Source organism: Mauremys mutica, chromosome 2 (assembly GCF_020497125.1).
Source record: "Mauremys mutica isolate MM-2020 ecotype Southern chromosome 2, ASM2049712v1, whole genome shotgun sequence".
Classification (NCBI taxonomy): Eukaryota; Metazoa; Chordata; order Testudines; family Geoemydidae; genus Mauremys; species Mauremys mutica.
In genome coordinates, this window is record NC_059073.1 from 98,350,151 (window position 1) to 98,374,144 (window position 23,994).

Here is a 23,994-nt window from a genome sequence, read left to right on the forward strand (position 1 = left end):
CTTATTTTATTTTGGTAGAAATGGGAGGAGACTCAGGCCCAGTAAACAGGAGGTTAAATCATTTTAGGGGATTTCAGGACATAAGGAACAAAGTTCAGAATATAGAGGGAAAAGGGAGAGACAAGGCATGAAGAAGAGCAGAGAGAAAGTAGGAGGAAGTGGCAACATCTACTGTTAGAGAGAGAGAGAAAGAGATGTTATGAAACGCCTTGGAGGCTAGAACTGGTAACTTGAATCTGACAGGATAAAAGATAGAAAGACAATGAAGAGATTCAGATGGGTGACTGTTGTGGTAATATATAAAATAAGCTATGCAATATTATTTTTTTCTTTATGTCATCATATTGTAAAGTATCCAAATGGTTCTCCAGAATGAGACTCATTGTCTCTTTATTATATAATTTCCTTACATTTCCACTATTAAGACTTCAGTAAATTGAGTCTGAGTGTAGCGAGGAGGCGTGGCCTCCCTCAAAGAGTGCCAAAGAGGGATCACAACATGCCCCCTGATGGGCCAAACCAGGAGAGCCACATCTGTCCCACTGGAAGTGGAAGGGCAGGGCAGGAAGGGGAAGTACAAAAGGTGGGGCTTGCAGCTCAGTTGGAGTGGAGCTACTAGAGGAGATGAATGCATCCTGCTTACTGCTGGAGCCTGCAGAGGAGTTGCTGGGGCTGCCTCCTGAGGACTGGCCAGAGGGACAAGATGACAGATGCCGGTATGCCCAAGGGGGAGAGTAGGAAGCAGCCCAGGGAAGCCAGGCAACACGTCTGGTTGGGAGCTGGCCTGATACAAAGTTAGCCTGTTGTGGGTGAATTCCTGCTGACCCAGTAGTAGACCATTCTGTTTGGACCCTAGGCTGGGACGTAGTGGAGTTGGGTATGCCCATGTCCCCCGCCACCCCACCCCTGGGGAGGCAGTACTCCCCTTCCTTAGGCCAGGAGGCCTGTGCTCCTTGGGCACCCTTACCTGAGCCTAGCCAAGTGGCACTAGACTGTGCTTGGTGTTCACTCTTACCTGAGCTCCATAGACTGCCTAGCCTCTCTGACCTGATCGCAGCTTACTCATTGCTTTGCTGCCCCACAGTGACTGGGCCTGAGGGTCATAGACTGCTCAGCTACTTTTCTCTGATTGCAGGCCAGAGCCTACTAATTGTTTACTGCCCTGCCCTGACTGAGGGCCTGGGGCTCATAGACTGCCTTGCTGTTCTGCCCAACTGGAGCACTAGGTGTAGCTAATTCCCCCTTTGACCTCACCTTTACAGGTCAGAGACAGACAGTGAGGAACGGCCATGCAGCCTACACTTAGGAATAGGTTAGGCAAGTTGGTCAACTAACTGGTCAGTTACTGAGACAACATGGGTGAGGTAATATCTTTTACTGGACCAACTTCTGCTGGTGAGAGAGACAAGCTTTCAAGCTACATAGAGATCTTCTTCAGCTGTGGGAAAGGTACTCCAAATGTCACAGCTAATTGCAAGGTGGAACAGATTGTTTAGCATAAATAGTTAGCAAATATTCTAAGGGGCCATTTAAAGTAGAGTGACCCATTAACATCTCTGCTGTCACAGGACAAAAATTGGGGATTAGTGGGTAACAGATTGGTGCAATAAGCCATAAATCACAAGTCCCAATAAAATATATTATTCATCCACCTTGTCTCTCTAATATGCTGGGACTGATATGGCTACAGCTACTCTGCATATGGTTAAATATTGTGAAGTATTACAGCAAGAATGCCGTGATACAAATGACAGTCTTTGTTTTTGATTGCATCGTGGTGACATCTGTTATCAAGCCTTTTAAATGTCTTGATTACTCACTTTAATATGTGCTAGTGCCATTTGTTGGGGGAAACAAGGGGAACTTATTGAAAGTTGAGCATCTTGATTTGCTGGACTCTTCTAGAACAAGCACTGTATGTATATCTTTATTTGTATACCAGCTCATTTAAATATATGGTAGTTTAAAAAGCACATTAGACAAGCTAAGACAGAGATGCAAACACAGAAAAACTGCTAAAGCTAAGTGCAAGTTCTATTCTTCTGAGTATGAGACACATGTAAGACACTTGTTGAATTCTTGTGACATTTCCAAGTACTGTCAAAAAAGAGGAAAACTAGTCTGCATCAAAATTTGTTTTCTTCTGTGCATTCTTCTTCTACTTTATCTTTGCCAGCATAATCACAAAGCATGAACTCTTTTGTTGAAAATAGTGATATGAGTAACAACAAAAGTGAAGCTAATTACATTCTTCATCTTCTAATAAGAATTTTGCTATTCTAACTCCTATGCCTGGAAGGTCTTCAGATGGTCATCAAATTGGTATTGAGAGGTTTTTGGATAGAATGTTTTTCTGGTCATGGGATAAACTTGACTCTAGGTTTGCTAGAGATATTTTTGCCAGCAATACTCCATTTCATATACAGATGCTCCCCAGGTTATGCAAGACCCAACTTGCACAAATTCAACCTTACGCAAAAAGTTCCATAAGGCATAAATACAATTTTCGAGTTGCAGAAAATATTACATAGCATACGGAAATGCAAAGTACTGTACTGTAGTGTGGTGTGTGGAGGAATACAGCAGTAGCATCTCCTACAAGGGAAGGCTTTGCACTCTCACAGCCTCTCAGTCTTGTATTATTTCAGTGATACTGTATTTCTGTTATTTCACCCTATTATTTCATTCAGATCATGCCTGGAAAGCGACCAAGTGATAGCAAGATTGCAGGACCAGTTTGTAAGCGAAAGAAGATTTATTAAGAGGAGAAAATGTTGTAATTGTTTGTTTTTATGCTTGCACAATATACATTTCCGACTTACGTAAAATTCGGGTTATGCAAGGCTTTCCAGAATGGAATGATTGCATCAGTTGGGGAGCGTCTGCTGTCAAAATCTTATATGTATCCAATTTACAAAGTGCCAAGTAGAAAATGGCTTGCAGGAAGTCTTCTGAATGCCAAAGTAGACAATGTGAAAAAGAAAAGCTCCTCATGAGTCTGATGGATGGAGCAATATTTGCAGTGAGCGTGTCATCAACTTCATGGTAACAACTCCACAACAAGTGTTCTTACTCATTCCAATGCGACACTGAACATCGCCACTTAGCTCAATACATTTCTGACCTGTTTAAATATGTAAACCATGAATTCTGTCCACAGAAGGTAAATTTGGTTGTGATTGATGATGCAGCTAGTATGAAAGCTGCTTGGGCTTTGTTGATAAAGGAGAATCTACACCTTCTGTATTATGAATGCATTGCTCATACAATGCAACTTTTCATCAGTGATGCTGAAGATCTGACAGCTTTCTCATCACATGTGTCAAAAGTTGAGAAGTATTGTCAGTTATTTCAAAAACCAATAGTATCAGCAGCCATTTTCCAGCATCATTTAATACAGCCCCCAATTTCATCCACACTGAGTAAGTCTTGTCATACTTGATGGGCATCTTCTATTAAATGCCGCAGAGATCTTCAGATATGATAGAAGGCTGTTCAGTGAGCTGCTGTTGAAGAAAAGGTTTCTGAGTGGCCCCAAGTAATCTGCACTGACATTCTTGACAATGATGTCTTTTGGATGTGAAACTCAAAATGCATTTCATTGCTTCAATTCATAGCTCAGTCCATTCAGAATATGGAAAATGTTAGTTCTACAATTTTCGATGCCAAGAACAAGTTCTTGAACATAAAGAACATACTTGTGAGAATACTGAACCCAGTCCATTTACAAAAGCTGAAGAGAAAAAGATTTTAAACAAAATAATATCAGGGGGAAATCACTTCCACACATAATGCTACCCACCTTCTTGATCCATGTTTCCATGGTCAAGGCCTTTCTAATAATGCATTCAAATGCCAGTTTGTGATCTCATAGTGTCAGTGACTGGAAAGTGGTCAGTTGTGCCTACTGGTTAGAGTAGGAGTCAGTCAGAGCTGGAGTTGGAGGTCAGGGCCGAAGTCAGAGCCGAGGGTCAGGAATGGGACAAGGCTGGGGACAAGCAAGCACAGGAGCTATCACAGCTATGGCTGAATGCTTTAAGCAGCCACTGAAATGCTGCTGCTTCTGGGCTTAAGAGCAAATCTGCTGGCTTTTCCAACTGATTGGGCTGTAGCCAATCAGGTAGTCTACTACAGGCCAGCTGCGCTTGTTAGGTTGCCTGGAAACTGGCTGTCCTGCAGGCCCTGATTCCTGACATATAGGGTACGTCTACACTACGGGACTATTCCGAATTTGCATAAACCGGTTTTGTAAAACAGATTTTATAAAATCGAGTGCGCGCGGCCACACTAAACACATTAATTCGGTGGTGTGCATCCGCGGTCCGAGGCTAGCGTCGGATTCTGGAGCGTTGCACTGTGGGTAGCTATTCCCTAGCTATCCCATAGTTCCCGCAGCCTCCCCCGCCCCTTGGAACTTCCGGGTTGAGATCCCAGTGCCTGATGGGGCAAAAATCATTGTCGCGGGTGGTTCTGGGTAAATGTCGTTAGTCACTCCTTCCTCTGGGAAAGCAACGGCAGACAAGCATTTCGCGCCTTTTTCCCCTGGATTGCCCTGGCAGATGCCATAGCATGGCAATCATGGAGCTTGTTTTGCCTTTTGTGACTCTCACCGTATGTGTACTAGATGCCGCTCACAGAGGCGATTCAGCAGCGCTACACAGAAGCATGCTTTTGCTTTTGCATGACAGCAGAGATGGTTACCAGTCATACTGCACCATCCAAACCCTTCCATAAATTGGAACTGGTGAGGATGATTATGGCTACCAGTCCTTTTGTACCATTTGCTGCTGTCATAAGTGCCCCTGGCTGCTCTTAGCCAGGGCGCAAAAGCCAAAATTGGGAATGACTCCCTGAGTCAATCCCTCCTTTTTGGTATCTAAAAATAGAATCAGTCCTGCCTAGAATATAGGTAAGTGTACTAGATAACCACTGTATCATAGAACCAGAGAGCACAGCTGCTCTGTGTCAGATCCTGCAGAAACTTGATATGTATGCTATTCACAGGGGGTGCTCCTGTAACAACCCCACCTGTTGATTCCGTTCTTCCCCCAGCCTTTCTGGGCTACCGTAGCATTGTCCCCCCACTTGTGTGATGAAGTAATAAAGAATGCAGGAATAAAAAGACATGGTGACTTGTTAGTGAGAAATGAGTGGAAGGCACCCTCCAGCTGCTATGATAGTCCAGACAGGACATTAAGCAGTGTGTAGGAGAGAAGCCCAGCATCCCTCTGCTAGTCCAGGGGCAACTGAATCTGTTCTTTACACATGAAGGGTGGGGGCTGATGGAGCTCAGCCCCCTGTTGCTATGATGACGATGGTTACCAGCCATACTGCACCATCCACCATCCACCAGAAAAAATTAGAGCCAGGAGCCCTTGATCGACCTGACGGATGCTAGTCAGCATGGTTACTGCCCCATGTGCCAATAGGCTGATGATGAGGACGGTTACCAGTCCTTTTGTACCATCAGCCACCCATGGCAGGGGGGAGTGAGGATGTTGGTGTTGACGGCTGCAGCATCGTGTCTATCTGCAGCATTCAGTAAAGATAGGGTGACATGTAAAAGAGTCAGAGGATTGTTTTCCCTTTCGCTTCTGGGGGTGGGTGGGGGGGGTGAGTAGATTGCCAAGCTATGCTGCACTGTGGGATACCTCCCGGAGGCCAATACCGTCGATCAGCGTCCACACTAACCCTAATCCGATATGTTAATACCGATACTAGCGTTACTCCTCTCGTTAGGGAGGAGTACAGAAACCAGTTTAAAGAGCCATTAAAATCGATATATGGTGCCTCCTAGTGTGGACGGTTGTGGCGTTAAATCGGTTTTACGCTCCTAAAACCGGTTTAAACGCCTAGTGTAGACCAGGCTTTAGTGGCTGTTGCAAATTTTAAAGGATATACAAACGAACAAACAATACTGATGGAGGTAGCAAATTATAAAGCAAGAAGCACCCTGTTTTGTTATAAAACAATGTGGAGTGCAATCCCAGCAGGTGAATCAAAACAGCTTGCTCTATCATGGTACAAAGTGTTGTGTCGTTCTCTTTGCTCTCCAGCTACAGTGGCAGATATACTTTTAACACTTCTGTGTACTACTGCATATGTGGAATGAAACTGGCTAGTTTGAGGAAGCATCCATTTGAAAACAGACTGAAAACCTCCACTGTTAGGAAACTTGTGACTGTATAGCCCAATTGGGATTACAGAAGAAAATGGCAGATGAAGAGTATTCATCAGATGAAGGGAAAGGAGATACTGGTGAATTTAATGATGATGACAAAGATACAGATGAAGCAGCTGAAGCTGATAAAGAAAAAGATAATAAAGAGCAAGAGATTTGAAAAGTTGGTCTGCTGCCTACCTACGATAACTTCATTTAAAAATGATTTTTTCTTTTATAATTGCTGTGTGTTTGTTCTGTTTCAGTTTAATTTAATTTTTTCTTTTGTAACTGTTCAGTCTTGAATAATGGTCACATTTAAATGCTACCCTAATATTGCTAAAAGGGGTAGTAATAATTCTTCATTTCATAGCGTCTTGTATTTTTCTGTTTAAAATTAACAAGTAACTTGTGGCTTTTTTTTTTTAAGCATAAGTATATAAGGCTAAGTCTGTTGCAGACCTTAAGCTCTTACTCTTTTTTTTGGTTACTGTTCTAATAAATTAGCACTCTTAAATATTTGACAATCTTTTACTTTATTTGACAATGTTTGAACACTCAATTGCCCAATTATTTTTGGGCCAGCCAAATGCCAAACCCTACTTAGGAATGCAACAGCTTTGGTGCTAAATTGTATCTGGAGGGGCAAAATAGTATATTCTGTTTTAATAATTTCTCAGCGAAAACATTAAAGTAGTAACAATTCTTACCTCTTAGCAGATACTTCTTTCAATTTGCTTTTCAACCTAAGCGTGGCTGGGAGAGCTTCTTTATCAGCGCAGTAGTTTAATATCTTCTGTTCCATTGAAATCATTACTCAACTGAATGGTATATTTCAAGAAAGATTTATCTGTCTATTTGTCCATTATTAGAAAACACCCCAAATTCCTGTTTTTTTCCTCCTTCCTTAATACTATTACAAATCAGCTTCAGAGTTTATTGTTATAACTATGAGGCTAATCTCTCACTCCATGGTCCCGGGTTCTCACTATTAATGTCCTAAATTAATGTCTTGAATTCTTCAAAATTATAGCCTGCCCTATGAAGTACAGGATCCTTCACACTATGTTAAAATGTTTCCTTATTTGAATATGTATATTCCCTAATGATATTTGCATAAAGCAGTTTTCATAATTAAAAGCATGGATATTATTGGTAAAATGGAATCCTCTTCAGACACTTCATTGTATTTTAAAAGTTTTAATTAGTTTGAGCTTCAGACTCTAGCTGCAAGGGGATTAGTCTTGCCATTAATTTCCGTGTCAGCAACAAAAAAGCAGAATATCCCAAGAGTTCCACATGTTCTAAGAACAGTGGGGTACAATGTTACAATACTCTGCAAATTAAGTGAAATCTCAGGGTCCTGGTATGTTGCCAAACTGATTGACAAAGGGTTTGGGAATCCCAATTTTATTAGTTTCAATTAGGGCGACCAGAAACGTGCAATGTGAAAAATCCAACACAACAAAAAGCCAGTAAACATTTCCCAACACTCTGAAGGTTACTTGGAAGAATGAGCAATATTGAAATTTGGAGGAGTTGAGGTTTGAGATTTATAAGTAATACATTGAATGTTACCCAATTGCCTGTCAATGATCAATTATATTTGAGTGTCTCTTTGTGATGGTATCTAGATGTCTTCAGGTATTAGGTGTATAAAAATAAATAAAAGTATTATCACAACTTGAAGACATTCTTAGGTGCTGTTTTGTTTTGTATAGCAAGAAAGGTGACTAGCAACGTACAAATTTCATATTGGGAGATCCACAAATCAATGTCTGGTAGCCAAAGACCTTGTTGTGTTAATCAATAACACATAATAGGAGCACAATGTGAAGTTTCTCATCATAGCAGCTATGAATTGAGATTTCACAGGAGTGCGGATAATAAATAAATATATCTTATAGATCAGCGTTTCACTTGATAGTCTGCTTTCTGTCTAATTGTTTGACTCAAATTCAGTCTTGGATGGCTTTGTAACTTGTTCTACTTGAATCCAGCCAAGAATGAATTGGTATTGATTTAGTGTAAGACATCAGTGCAGAAATACGAATTTGCTCTCTTGGAATTTGAGTCAGCTCTTTAAGCAGATGGTTCTGTTAGGACTCTGAGTGTATGCCTACGCTGTAATTAAAAACCCCGGCTGGCTTCTGCCAGCTGACTCTGGTTTACGGGGCTGAAGCTAAGGGGCTGTTTCATTGCGGTGTAGAAGTTCAGGTTTAGGCCGGAACCTGGGATCTAGGACCCTGCAAGGTGGAAGGGTCCCAGAGTTCTGGCTTCAGTCCCAAATATCTACGCCACAATTAAACAGCCCCGTAGCCCAAGCCCCACAAGCCCAAGTCAGCTGGCATGTCTAATTGCAGTATACACATGACCTTAGGATCATCTTGGATTCCAAGTCATTTATGTGCATATGTTGCTGTTCTTGCTGAAATTTTCTTGGACCTTGGCATGACAATTTCTTTGAATTTCATTCAGACAATTAGAGCAATCTCAGATAGACTGTAACTAGAGTTATGAGATGCCCAGCTTTCTTGCTTCATTTGGATTAAGTTCATTTGACAAAGGTTTAGACGGCTTTTAATTCATGTGACTAGCTCTCCTACATCCTACAGGATTGGCTCCTGACATCCTGTAATCCTTTTTGTCAGCACTGGGAAAGGCCAACCAATCTATCCTCAGTGTTTCACGGGGTGACTAACTTGCTGTCTGATCTAGGGTTTTGAAAGGGCTACAAAGAAAACCCATTTTCTTTCATACTTCTGCTGAAAACATTCAGGTGAGCTGGGAGAGAAGCTGAGCCCTGATTAGGAGGTGGGGCTTCTCTGCTTAAGGGTCCTATAAAGGTAGTCAGCCAGTCAGCGGCATAGACAGCTGCAGTGGCACAAGAGCCAGCAAACAGAGCTGTAAACAGGGGAGTTTCAGTGAGAGTTTGCAAGGAGAGTTTGTGGGGGAGACTACGAGAGCTAGGCAGAGGAATAGACAGGCCAGTGAAGGGAGTGGGTGGTGGTTTGCAGGTGTTCTGGTGCCTGTTGGGGGTTTGTTTTACAGTAGGTGGTGGTGGTTTGCTTTGGTTTGTGTTTCCTGGTCTAGCACGTTTTAGGTGAGAAGGCTATGACCGATACAGAGGCAGCAGTGGAAGACACAATGAGGATGACTGGATGTGAAAGCTGCAGCATGTACATGATCCTGGAGGGGATACCTGAAAAGAGTTTAGTCTGCATGAAGTGCTGCCTCATAGAGCTGATGAAAGAAAAGATCTGAGGATTAGAGATGCAAGTGGAAACTCTGGTTGAGTTTAGGTGGGGGTTTGAGCAGATGATGGAGCAGAGACCTGAGGAGGCTGAAGGGAAAAGTTCAGACTTGCAGATGGAAGCAGGACCAAAGAATTCTGAGGGGAGACTGCTGGGTGAGGAAAGTGGACGGTGGAAGCATGTGACTAAGAGAATCAGGCAGAGGAAAAGATGGGCCAGTGAAGGAGAAATAGAGCTCAGGAACAGGTTTGCAGAGTTGGAAAATGAAGAAGGGGCGGAGCAGGTGGTCACTGAAGGTGAGAGGGCAAGGAAGAAGAGAAGAGCAGCTAGTCCTATAGGAAGAGGGGAAAAGTCAGTGGAGACAACACCAAATATGAGCCCCAGGAGGATACGAGATGGGTTGCGTAGGATTGTATGGGACAATAGAAATTGAGAGGACTTGCAGCCAGAGGGAACAGGGGATAGACCAGAGAATCGCACCATCACCTCGAAAAGGTAGGTCTATGTGATTGGGGACTCCTTACTGAGAAGAATAGACAAGCCTGTAACTAGAGCTGATCTGGAGAACAGAAGGGTGTGCTGTCTGCCAGGTGCTAAGATATGGGATGTGGACCTGAGGCTGAAAAGGATCCTAACAGGAGCGGGAAAGAATCCGCAGATTGTCCTTCATGTGGGAACGAATGATATGGCTAGATTCTCGCTGGAACGTATCAAGGGAGACTATGCGAGGCTGGGGAAGACGCTTAAGGAAATTGAGGCTCAGGTGATCTTCAGTGAGATTCTGCCTGTTCCTAGAGAAGGGCAACAAAGGTGTGACAAGATTATGGCGATCAACAGATGGATCAGGCAGTAGTGCTATAAGGAGGGCTTTGGGATGTATGGCCACTGGGAAGCATTCATGGACAGAGGACTGTTCTCTCGGGATGGACTTCACCTGAGTAAGGAGGGAAATAGACTTCTAGGATGGAGGCTGGCACAATTGATTAAGAGAGCTTTAAACTAGGAATTTGGGAGAGATGATTGGGAGATTTTCAGGTAATCTCCACGCCAGAATTTAACATTGAGAAGGAAAAAAAAAAGTAAGAAAGGATACAGCTGTGGGCAGGAGAATGGACATAAGGAGGAAGGGTAGTGTAGATACCAGTCTAATAAGTGATACTGGTGGTAGAATGTCTGTGCCTAATCGGGTAGAGAATGACAGTGAAGCCAAACGGCAAAAATTAAGATGTTTGTACACTAATGTGAGGAGCCTAGGTAACAAAATGGAGGAACTAGAGCTACTGTGCAAGAAGTGAAACCAGATGTTATAGGGATAACAGAAACATGGTGGAATAGTAGTCATGACTGGAGTACAGGTATTGAAGGCTATGTGCTGTTTAGGAAAGACAGAAATAAAGGCAAAGGTGGAGGAGTAGCATTGTATATCAATGATGGGGTTGACTGTAAAGAAATAAGAAGTGATGGAATGGATAAGAAAGAGTCTGTCTGGGCAAAAATCACATTGGGAAAGAAAGCTACTAGAGCCTCCCCTGGGATCGTACTTGGGGTGTGCTACAGACAGCCAGGATCTGATTTCGTTATGGATAGAGACCTCTTTAATGTTTTTAATGGAGTAAACACTAATAGGAATTGTGTGATCATGGGAGACTTTAACTTCCCAGATATAGACTGGAGGACAAGTGCTAGTAATAATAATAGGGCTCAGATTTTTCTGGATGTGATAGCTGATGGATTCCTTCACCGAGTAGTTGTTGAACCAACAAGGGGGGATGCCATTTTAGATTTGGTTTTGGTGAGTAGTGAGGACCTCATAGAAGAAATGGTTGTAGGGTACAACCTTGGTTCAAGTGATCATGAGCTAATTCAGTTCAAACTAGATGGAAGGATAAACAAAAATAGATCTGGGACTAGGGTTTTTTATTTTAAAAGAGCTAATTTTAAAGAATTAAGGAAATTAGTTAGGGAAGTGGATTGGACTGAAGAACTTGTGGATCTAAAGGCGGAGGAGGCCTGGAATTACTTCAAGTCAAAGTTGCAGAAACTATCAGAAGCCTGCATCCCAAGAAAGAGGAAAAAATTCATAGGCAGGAGTTGTAGACCAAGCTGGATGAGCAAGCATCTCAGAGAGGTGATTAAGAAAAAGCAGAAAGCCTACAAGGGGTGGAAGATGAGAGGGATTAGCAAGGAAAGCTACCTTATTGAGGTCAGAACATGTAGGGATAAAGTGAGAAAGGTCAAAAGCCATGTAGAGTTGGACCTTGCAAAGGGAATTAAAACCAATAGTTAAAAGGTTCTATAGCCATATAAATAAGAAGAAAACAAAGAAAGAAGTGGGACCACTAAACACTGAGGATGGAGTGGAGGTTAAGGATAATTTAGGCATGGCCCAATATCTAAACAACTACTTTGCCTCAGTCATTAATGAGGCTAATGGGGAGTTTAGGGATAATAGTAGGATGACAAATGGGAATGAGGATATGGAGGTAGATATTACCACATCTGAGGTAGAAGCCAAACTCAAACAGCTTAATGGGACTAAATCGGGGGGCCCAGATAATCTTCATCCAAGAATATTAAAGGAACTGGCACATGAAATTGCAAGCCCATTAGCAAAATTTTTTAATGACTCAGTAAACTCAGGGGTTGTACCGTACGACTGGAGAATTGCTAACATAGTTCCTATTTTTAAGAAAGGAAGAAAAAAGTGATCCGAGTAACTATAGGCCTGTTAGTTTGACATCTGTAGTATGCAAGGTCTTGGAAAAAATTTTGAAGGAGAAAGTAGTTAAGGACCCTGAGATCAATGGTAATTGGGACAAAATACAACATGGTTTTACAAAAGGCAGATCATGCCAAACCAACCTGATCTCCTTTTTTGAGAAGGTAACAGATTTTTTAGACAAAGGAAACACAGTGGACCTAATTTTCCTCGATTTCAGTAAGGCATTTGATATGGTTCCACATGGACCAAATTGGAAAAGATGGGTATCAATATGAAAATTGAAAGGTGGATAAGGAACTGATTAAAGGGGAGACTACAACCGGACATACTGAAAGGTGAACTGTCAGGCTGGAAGGAGGTTACTTGTGGAGTTCCTCAGGGATCGGTATTGGGACCAATCTTATTTAATCTTTTTATTACTGACCTTGGCACAAAAAGTGGGAATGTGCTAATAAAGTAGGCGGATGACACAAAGCTGGGAGGTATTGCTGACACAGAGAAGTCATACAGGGATGTCATACAGGAAGATCTGGATGACCTTGTAAACTGGAGTAGTAGTAATAAGATGAAATTTAATAGTGAAAAGTGCAAGGTCATGCATTTAGGGATTAATAACAAGAATTTTGGTTATAAATTGGGAACACATCAGTTGGAAGTAACAGAGGAGGAGAAGGACCTCGGACTATTGGTTGATCACATGATGACTATGAGCCGCCAATGTGATATGGCCGTTAAAAAAGCTAATGCGGTCTTGGGATGCATCAGGTGAGGTATTTCCAGTAAACTTAAGGAGGTGTAGGTACCATTATACAAGGCTCTGATGAGACCTTATCTGGAATATTGTGTGCAGTTCTAGTATCCCATGTTTAAGAAGGATGAATTCAAACTGGAACAGGTACAGAGAAGGGCTACTAGGATGATCTGAGGAATGGAAAACCTGTCTTATGAAAGGAGACTCAAAGAACTTGGCCTGTTTAGCCTAACCAAAAGAAGGCTGAGGGGAGATATGATTGCTCTTTATAAATACATCAGAGGGATAAATATCAGGGAGGGAGAGGAATTATTTAAGCTTAGTACCAGTGTGGACACAAGAACAAATGGATATAAACTGGACACTAGGAAGTTTAGACTTGAAATTAAATGAAGGTTTCTAACCATTAGAGGAGTGGAGTTCTGGAGGGTAGACTTCCAAGGGCAATAGTGGGGGCAAAAGACATATCTGGCTTCAAGACTACGCTTGATAAGTTTATGGAGGGGATGGTATGATGGGATAGCCTAATTTTGGCAATTAATTGATCTTTGATTATTAGCAGGTAAATATGCCCAATGGTCTGTGATGGGATGTTAGATGGGGTGGGATCTGAGTTACTACAGAGAATTCTTTCCTGGGTGCTGGCTGGTGAGTCTTGCCCACATGCTCAGGGTTTAACTGATTGCCATATTTGGGGTCGGGAAGGAATTTTCCTCCAGGGCAGATTGGCAGAGGCCCTGGAGGTTTTTTGCCTTCCTCTGCAGCGTGGGGCATGGGACACTTGCTGGAGGATTCTCTGCACCTTGAGGTCTTTAAACCACGATTTGAGGACTTCAATAACTCAGGCATAGGTTAGGGGTTTGTTACAGGAGTGGGTGGATGAGAATCTGTGGCCTGGATTGTGCAGGAGGTCAGACTAGATGATCATAATGGTCCCTTCTGACCTTAAAGTCTATGAGGTGAGAGGTCAGCTCCTCTGATGCTGCTTAGCACCAGCAGATCTGGAAAATTCTTCTCCAAGCTTGCCACCTGCTCTACCCTTAATAAGAAATACTACCATATTCTGTAGTAGTAATCCCAAACACTATATACTTTTTGCAGTGTTGTTGCAATTTTTTGGACCATTATTTCAGAATACTGTACTATTTTTTATTACTACATGGTACAGGCAATTTACTGCATCTTGTTTTTATGTTTAGCTAAAAGGAAGTCCCCAGATCAGAGGTTTCCAATTAGGTTATACTGCATACCTCAATCTGGTAAATAGACTTTAAAGAAGCAGTGGAGGAGTATTGTTAGTCCCATTGCTGTGGAACAGGTGGGCTTCTGCTGTTCCTTTAAGATGTTTTCTATGGATGTGGGAAATGGGTTTCCATTGTTAGTCCCCTGAAGACTATATGTGGAGGAGCAGTTCAGCCCTAATTTTAAGCCCTAACAAGGATACCAGCATATATATGGCAGAAGGGCAGAAGTGTGGCAAGCTACAATCCTGTGTTTTTTCTGAGTTGAGTGAGTTTTGTGGAGATAAGGTTCGATTTGAGAAGGGAGTTTCCTAGGTCAACTAAGATGTCAGGCTTTTCACATCTATGCATAGAACAAGCATGTTTTCCTATTTAGGGGGAAACAGAGTTCACACAGCTAACTGCATTAAGATTTGCATGAGCCGTTCATGTTGCACTGAATCCCAGAACAAATGTAAATTTCAGTTATCTCCTTTTTCATATATAACCTTTCATGGCATAGCATATTTGTCTGAACTCCCTCTAGGCCTGGATTCCTATTTGTTTTGATGACCAGTGTTTAGATGTAATGTTATTATTGCTCATAAAACAGCTATAGCTGTGTAATAAAAGGCTTTAAATATTATGGACCACATTTTCAAGTACTCTGTACAGAAGCCCCCCGATTTATGCAATCATTCCATTCCAGAAAGCCTTGTGTAACTCGAATTTTGTATAAATCGGAAATGTATTCCCGTACGTTATACAAAAATTTCCGCAACTTGAAAATCCTGTTTCTGGCTTATGGAACTTTTTCCGTAAGTTCAAATTTGCATAAGTTGGGTCTTGCGTAACCCAGGGAACATCTGTACTCATAACTGAAACCTGAATTTCAAAACAGTCTGCACCCACTGTGAAAAATCTAATCCAACTCACTTTGGTGCCTAAATGGGAACTAAAATGGGTTAAAAATCTGACCCCAATTTTGGATGCTGAGCTCTTGAAAAACATGTCCACATATGAGTGTCATTTAAAAGTTCCTCCATCAGAGTCTGAAGAGGAACTCTCCTCTTTGTACTCTTCAAGCACAAGGATCACAGTTTTCTTCAAAATTTTCAATGAACTGTGTTGCTTTTTTGTGGTATGACAATATTTCTCAAGTGTTGTATGGCTTTTTGTGATCCTTTAATGATCTAGTAGAATATCCCTAGAGATGGCCTCAAACCAAAACTTCTGATCAAGATTTGAGTTTGTATTGGAGTACAGGTCTGTCTCATCTTACACTGGGGTTACGTTCCGCAGGCAGCGCATAAAGCTAAAATCGCGTATAGTCAAAATTACATTGAGTGTAATGGCGGGCGGAATCGCCCGCACTACAGAAATAGTATTTAAATTTTTGTTTTTTTCTTGTTTTTGCTGACCGTGTAAAGCTGAAATCGCGCATGTTAAATGCGCCTAAGATGCGACAGACCTGTACACAACTCAGAGCTATCACTGTGACAGAAAGAATTGTCACAGACTTGAATTTGGAAAAGTTTGGATATGGTATTTTGAAGCCCCAGATTGAGGAGTTCATGGATTATTGTGCAGCCTATTGAGTAGAGAAATTTTGGATTTAGGGCTCATCTGATCATTAAAATAGGTGTGTGTGTCATTTGTAGGCAAGCATATCTGATTTCTAATAGCACCTTTTGAAGTACTTAAGGAAAAGATGTGAAAATCCTTGAATTTACATGATAGATGTGCAGTGCAAAAAGCATTTGAGCATTTTGTATGTTTCTTGGAACAAAATATGTTCTTATAAATAATGGTATGTGTGAACTCCACCTGTGAAGGCTTACAGAGATTTAAGGTTTATGAACTTTGTTCAAAAAGCCTCTTAAGCCAATTGAGTAGGAAAGATGTTAATGTATACAGTACTCTTCATGCTCAAGGAATCTCAATGTATAAAGTAATACCCATATTATTGGCTGTGTAGTCAAAAAGAGCAATCAACTGTGGATTCATAATGGGTGACCATCGGAAGTAATTTTGGTTTGCTTCTTGACTTAAGTATGCCATTACTTGCAGGGCTTTATACTTCCTCAGAGTACTGTGCTTTAACATCAGCACTGTGTTTGAACCCAAGTCCTGTGTGAAAAACTCAGTTTTTGGTGGAGGTTGCATTATTCTAACATCTAGCCCATAGTAGTACTATTTGGTTTTCCCTCAAGACTAATGTTTTAGTATTTGCAGCTGGTTGGAGAACAATGACAGATTTGGCATCCATACGTTTATCCGAAGAATGGGGAACTAAACCCTTTATTTTCCCAGCCCAGATCTGGGAACTGGGAAAGATGATATTGAGAAAAAGGATACTGAAGATTTTCTTTATCGATACAGCTTTAACAGACTGCAATCAAAAGCAAAAAAGTGGTCTCAAGCTTCAATAGACTTATTGTACTCACTCCATAACGACTGCAATGGGTTAACACCAAGTTTAGTTGTTAGGTCAAAAGACATGTGAAACCCACAAGCTCTAATTCACATGCATTCAACTAATCTCCTTGCCTGTAAATTTACTTCACATGGCTTTTCAATCCACAAATTTCCCCCAATAGGCTTGTTCCTTAGCTCATGGTTTTATTTTGGATATTTTATTCAGGTTGATTCAGACTTGGAAACTGAAAACATATCTATGAAAAATCCTATAAGGGAAAGCAGCCTGCAGATTTCTTCTGCAGTCATTTGGGTGTGTCTAGTTATCCTCAGAATAACTTCTGGGGATGGACAGCCCACCTATTTCTAACAGTAGTTCTCAAAAGTCTTCACTGGTTCTCTTTGCCACCTGAATAGCTGCTTCCTAAACTATGGGGCCAAAGTAGAGCTAATGGATTTACTAATTTTTCAATTTGTCAGGAGTTCAGAAAAAAAATGGGTTAGGTCAAACAGAATCCTAAAATTGCAAAAAGTTGGAAAATTAAAAAAATAATTTTGAACCAAATGAAACATTCATATTGGCATTTCATAGTCATTCATAATGACAATAAATAGTCATTGGGCTAGAGAGAGAATGAGTGAAAATGACTGACTCTGTAGCCTGGCTGTTATGGCTCTCACCTACGATGTACGAGATAGCTCCAAGCTCAAAACCCTGCTGCAATGACTACTTAATTGTTTATACACAGAGAGACTGACTGACTGTCCCACCAGATCATATCATATGTCAGTGGCTAGGGCAGGGGTCGGCAACCTTTCAGAAGTGGTGTGCCGAGTCTTCATTTATTCACTCTAATTTAAGGTTTCGTGTGCCAGTAATACATTTTAACATTTTTGAAGATCTCTTTCTATAAGTCTATAATATATAATTAAACTACTGTTGTATGTAAAGTAAATAAGGTTTTAAAAATGTTTAAGAAGCTTCATTTAAAATTAAATTAAAATGCAGAGCCCCTCGGACTGGTGGCCAGGACCTGGGCAGTGTGAGTGCCACTGAAAATCAGTTCGCGTGCCGCCTTCGGCATGTGTGCCATAGGTTGCCTACCCCTGGGCTAGGGCATTTTCTTGGTATGTGGGACACTAAAGTTCAAATCCCTATTCCACATCAGACAGAAGGGGGAATTGAATCCAGGCCTCCTATATCCTAGGTAAGAGCCTGAAGCACTGGTTTAAAACTTCTTTCCCCTAAATTGTTTATTTTTGAGATCAAAAATATTTGCCAAAACCATTCAGCCATTAGTCAAAAAACATTGAGATCATTGTAGGCAAATGTTAATTTGTTACTGGAAAAAATAGCCAAATAGCTATGATTCTGTTCTTCCTAGATTTTCAAGAAGCCCTTTCACCATCCTCTTAAATTCATTATAACTTTACAATGTAAAGTTGGGGCAACTTGTTGCAACCCAAAAGAAAGGAAAATTCTTCTTGGAATTTTCAACTTTTATTGGGAAGTTAAGTTTCTGCAGGAGGCGGTTGGAGGACAAGGATTCACGGAAAGGATTTTATATTAGATGTTTACCAAAAGCCTAAAGATTACTACTGTAAATTATTTGCCTTTTGGCTAATCAAGAACACAGATCCATTCTCCTTTTGAGAATCACAATAGACTTTTATTTAGTAAGGCAAAAGTTGTTAATACTTTCCTTTCTCATTTGCCTAATCTCATGTTGATTTATGCCTCTATCAGTGGTTTATAAATTGACATGCCTGTTCTTTCATCTGTCTCCGGGCACCATCTTCCCTTGAGTTACAAATCAGAACTTGTGCCCATTACTTAAGCAAACTCCCTAAAGGTGTAAAATGTCATTAAATAGCACAACTTGTATTTTAGCACAACTAAAATGCAAGTGAGATCACCAGAATGACTCATTGATAATGTCTGCTTTTGGATGTGAGGAACATTAGCCAAGACTGGTCTATCTTTAGCTGGGCACAAGCAGTTCTTGGACTTACTGCTCTTTTGACTATCTGACCCAGATATTGGATTGTAGCCAGGTCAGAAGGATGGGCCCCACTTTTTGAGGGAATCTTTTATAAAATAAACATTCAAATTTCTGTCATATTTCCCCCACTAAATATATATCTGTTTGCCTGTGATCCCATGATTGTCATTTTGGATATTTTACACAGCAACTAGACACCCGTGTCTGGCCTGTGCCAGCTGACTCAGGCTCGCAGGGCTTGGTCTGTTTCAATGCTGTGTAGACGTCGAGGTCAGGCTGGACCCTGGGCTATAGGACCCTGTGAGGTGGAAGGGTCCCAGAGCTCGGGGCTCCATCCCAAACCCATAAGTCTACAACAGCAGTGAAACAGCCCAAGCCCTGTGAGCCTGAGTCTGCTGGCATGGGCCAGCCACTGTTTTTTCTTTGCTATGTAGACATACCCCAACAGGCAAATGAGCTACTGACTCTTAGTACAGCCCTAATAGGGTTAACAGGGAAAAAGACAAGGAGTCAATTGAATGTAAAACTGCCCAACTGTGTACAGGTGCTCCCTGATCTGGGTTTACTCTGTATCCTATGAGAAGTGCTTTAACACCACAATGAACCCCTGACCATTCCTCGCTATCTGTTCAGTTCCAGAACTTTCCAGTTCTATTGAACCCATAGCATGATGTTGACATCCTAATTTTTTTTAATAGTTTACACTTTTTTTTCAATGTGACTCTAGTTCTGATAAAGATGCACTATTTAGCTACAAAAGTTACATCAGATAGGGAGTCACAGTACAAGTTGCTCCACAACACCCAAGCAAGGCCACTGTACCCTGGAATGGAGGGTCTCTTTCTACAAAGGAGGCATTGATCAGTGCCAATGCCCATTTAATCTCTGGGCTTTCTGTGGAGACTACAAAGATAGGCCCAGATCCTGCAATTGCACCAGGTGGGCTGACCCTAGTGATTGTCTGGACACTCATTAATTTCAAGGAAATTCCACAGGGGAATGGAGTTTGGGTTTAGTCGCAAGAAATGGTTAAATAATGCTAGCTGATATGGTGGGTTTAGTGCTATATGCACATTTTCATTGTTACTACAGACCTGTGAGTAGTCTCAGTAGTAAAATTAATCATATTTATAAGTGTTTGTAGGATTGAGGCTTCTGTGAACTAGATATGGAAAAACTATGTAGCCAGTGGTGAGCTGGAGCTGGTTCACACCGGTTCACGTGAACCAGTTAAATTATGAAGCAGTTTTAGAACCAGTTGTTAACCTGCTTCCCTGCAAGGGGGCGCTGCGGCTTTGATTGGCTCCGGCCGGGAAGTGATGTAATTCCTCCTCCAGCCACCGGGGGCGCTGTGCTATGGGAGACATGTGGGCCACTGTCTGGCCCTGGCCACGGGCCCTGTTACTGCTGCTGCTGCTCCCCCAACCCCTGGTCATGGGTCTCCCATTGCTGCCTGATGGGTCCCCGGCTGCTCTGTTGGGCCTGGGCTGCATCCTGCTACTCGGGCTGCTCTGAGCCGCTATCCCCATGAGTACCCGCCACCCAGTCTGCAGCCAGCCCCTGCCACACCCCCTGCCCTGCCCACACCAGCCCCGCACCCCCTGCCCGCAGCCAGCCCCTGCCACACCCCCTGCCCTGCCCACACCAGCCCCGCACCCCCTGCCCGCAGCCAGCCCCTGCCACACCCCCTGCCCTGTCTCCAGCCAACCCTTGCCGCACCCCCTTGCAACTCTGCCCGAAGCCAGCCAGCCCCGCACCCCCACTGCCCTGCCTGCAGCCAGCCCCTACCTCCAGTCAGCCCCTGCCCTGCCTCCAGCCAGCCCCACATCCCCGTCTCCAGCCAACCCCGCACCCTCCTGTCTCCAGCCAGCTCCGCACCCCCTGCCCTGCCCGCAGCCAGCCCCACACTCCTTGCCTCCAGCTAGCCCTGCCCCACGCTCCTGTCTGCAGCTGGACCCACGTCCACTGGTGCCCTGCAGTCAGAGCCGGCTCCAGGCACCAGCCCAGCAAGCAGCTGCTTGGGGCGGCCAACGGTGAGGGGCAGCACATCTGGGTCTTCAGCAGCAATTTGGGGGCGGGTCTCTCACTCCCTCTTGGAGCAAAGGACCAACCGCCAAATTGCTGCCGAAGACTGAAGCGGTGGCAGTAGAGCTGCAGATCGCGATTGCGGCTTTTTTTTTTCCCCCTCTCCTTTTTGCTGCTTGGGGAGGCAAAAACCCTGGAGCCGGCCCTGTCTGCAGTTCCCAGGGCAGTAACCCTGCACACCTGCTTCAATGAGGGGGGCAGGGAGCAGCTGAGACCCACACATGCACACAGCCGCAGGGAGTGGCGAGGACCCACACATGTGAAACGGAGCTCATTTCTAGTTCAGGCCCATCTTTTTTAAAAAGAACTTTAGTTGGGGTTAACATATATGTCAGGCTTTTTGGTTCTTAAATTGCCATCCGGGAGGAATTTTTAAAGTTTAAAATTTTAAAAATTCCTCTCAGGAAAATACAGACATATGGTAACCCTATTGGTACAAAAAATACATACTGTGGCACATCTCTTAAATCAGAACTTTTTATGGGGAACTGGTTGTTAAGATTTTTGGCAGCTCATCACTATATGTAGCCCATGATTAATCCTGCTCTTATCTTAATTTGTTTGTATAGTTGCTAATGATATTTTTGGGGGACAAACAAGTCTGCAATTTGTTAACCCAGGTAACACCATTTCTGAAACTAAAAGTTTCTGAATTATTTTGTCTCTGATGCTGTGAATGCCTTCATCTACCATTCTCCTTCAACATGATTGTTTTTTTACTGTTTGTCACATATGGGTTTTTAAAATAAAACCAGTCAGGGCCTGCAAAAAGTAAATCTAAAATAAGACTGTCTGATTTCTTTCTAAAACCTTGCTGGCTTGTACAACCTTTTTCTGCAGTAAAAGCTAGCGATACCTTATAGCCTTTCACAGTTGTCAGACCATATAATTTTATCAAATAATTGGTTCTGGTCTTCACAAAACTGCAAGTAACAAAGTTCACATTATTTTATTTAAAACTTTTCTGCTGTTGATGGAATTCTCCTCCTGCCCTTTTCTTGGCTTAAGTTGCTGGATTCTCTCATTTTTGACCATTTCTAACCTATTTAAAGCTTTTGATAAGTGCCTGTTATCTGATTTCTGGTACAAAAATCAATTTGTTTGACCACAGCTTTTCCTTTAAAATCTTGAGAGCATTTGATACACCCTTGGCATAACCTCCATCTACCTGTCTTTGAGTAAATAAAATAACTTTTTAGATGTTCATTCTCCATCACTTAGTAAACTGTTTTGTTGTTGTTGTTGTTACTTCATTTCATTCCCCTTAATAAATGCACTGATCATCATTCAAAAAGCCTGACTCTGTTGAACTAAGATAGTGGGATGTTCTAAGTTAGATTGCAAAAGACTATTCTCATTCCAATACTAATGACTATTAACCAAAGAAACAAGTTACTCTGGTTACCCAGGAAGTTGGCTCTAGTACTGAAGTTACAATTTAAAACTTCTCCAATAAAGCCAGGTGTTAAAGCATTATCTCCTCAATGCAGCATGCTCTGAGTACTAACAAAATAACCCATTAAGTATAAAGCCCTACTTAACGTGCGATATTGCAGATTATGCAGTATTAGGCTTCCACCACAATTTTGACAGCTGGAGCTTCGCTGTGCATGGATCTAACAGTGGGATCCCCAGCCACCCCGGGGCTGAGAGCAGGAGCCCCCTCTCTCATCCCTGGGCAGCCAATGTTAGCCCCGGACCCCTGCACTTAGCCCCGGGCAGCCGACAGCAGAAATTCATGTAAAAATAACAATGCACTTTACCACAAATATTAAGGTCCATTATTACTTTCCCACAATTTTCCATGGTTTGTCCACAACTCAACTGCAATTTTTTGACAATCATCCTGCAATTCATATAGAGCCTTAATTGAGTAACAATAACAAAAAACTGCTTATGTTCATCCATTATTAATTGTCTTATTTCCAAAACGCTTCATTCCATTTCTTTAAAATTAAAAACAGTGTACAATAAAATTAGGATGGAAAGTGGGGTTTTTCCTCATGGGTGAAAACTGGTCTCTGACACTTTTAAAGAGATGGTGTGCAAAACTGGCTCTGTCTTGTGTTTAAAAAAATCCTTTTTCTTGATTTTTAAGAGTATTCATCTATGTACAATAGAGAATGGAACTAGTTAAAAACAATAACTTACACTGGTTAACACTTCCCCTTTTGAAGTCTGACTTGTGCTTTATGAATGAAAAGATAAAACTACAGAAAAATAAAGAACTGTAGTTTCACTTGTGTTTTCCTTTTCCATGTTCACATTTTTTAAACATTTATGAATCCTGCAAAACTGTTAAATTATGCATCAAGTTGATTTTTTTCCAGAGTGTCCATGAAACCTCTGTAGGATGTGCTGGCTGGATAGCCCTTTAACTTCACCCAGAAAAAAAAGCCGATTTTTTAAGAAATATTTTTTTCTCTTTTTCAGCTGGAGAGACTACAGTCTGAGAATACCTCTGAGTGGGGAAAGAGAGAAATACTCGAAACAGAAAAGCAAGGTCTGGAAAGAGAGAATAGAAGGTTGAAGGCCCAGGTGAAAGAAATTCAGGAACTTCTGGATAAGAGAAATAAACTGCCATCGAGTAACTTGGGTTCTGATTTCAAGACAGCACAAAGTGAACTACTGGAAAAAAATAAGGTATGGACTTTACTTGTTAGTAGATCCAAACTTGTTTCGAGGAAGTTCTCAGCCATTAGCACAAATTTAAAATAGTCACTGATCCTGGAAACATTGATTCAACACTGATATAACGTTACACACAGGAGTATTCCTACTCAAGTCAAAGGGATTCGTACATGCATCAAGTAGTGCATAAAGTTAAGTGTTTGCAGGATTAGGGGCCCTAATGTATTGCTTAATTTTATTTTTGAATGGATGGCATGTTCTTTGAAAAAAGGCTCTGATGGGTGTAGTCATTCCATAAAGTATTACAATGACAATGATAGTTCTTCAAGATGTTCGCCATATGTATTCCACAACCCTTTCTCCTTGCTGGCTAGTACAGAACCCTTCTTCTTTTGGGATTCTGTATTGGTGAAGGACCTAAGGGTTGGTTGGCTCTGCTGAGTCCTCAGGTGGTGGGGCTATGACACCTAGAGCACAGGCTTTACTGCAACAGACACTGCTGGCCAAAAGGAACCCATCTCATGCCACCAAGAGAGGAATCCATGTGGACCACACATCTCAAAGAACCAAAGCTACTGTGGATAAGTATCTGTTCTTTTCTGTGCCTCACTCTGAAGAAACATCTCCTCAAACTTTCCCCAAAGGTTTTCATAACATAATAGAAGAGTCCTATTAGTTAAATTATATTGTCCACGCTCTGGCCAGGATAGGACTTTCCCCTACATTACTGTGTATTCTCCATTGCTTCTC

The 23,994-nt window shown here is 42.0% G+C and overlaps 1 protein-coding gene across 2 annotated transcripts in view; it reads left to right on the forward strand.

Annotated features, from left to right (window-relative positions):
• Positions 1-23,994, forward strand: part of CCDC102B (coiled-coil domain containing 102B) — a 357,030-nt gene that overhangs the window by 100,849 nt on the left and 232,187 nt on the right. For both annotated transcript variants that reach the window (XM_045007770.1, XM_045007772.1), the window contains exon 6: positions 23,047-23,256. In XM_045007770.1, the coding sequence (XP_044863705.1) occupies positions 23,047-23,256 (210 nt within the window). The remainder of the gene's footprint in view (positions 1-23,046; positions 23,257-23,994) is intronic.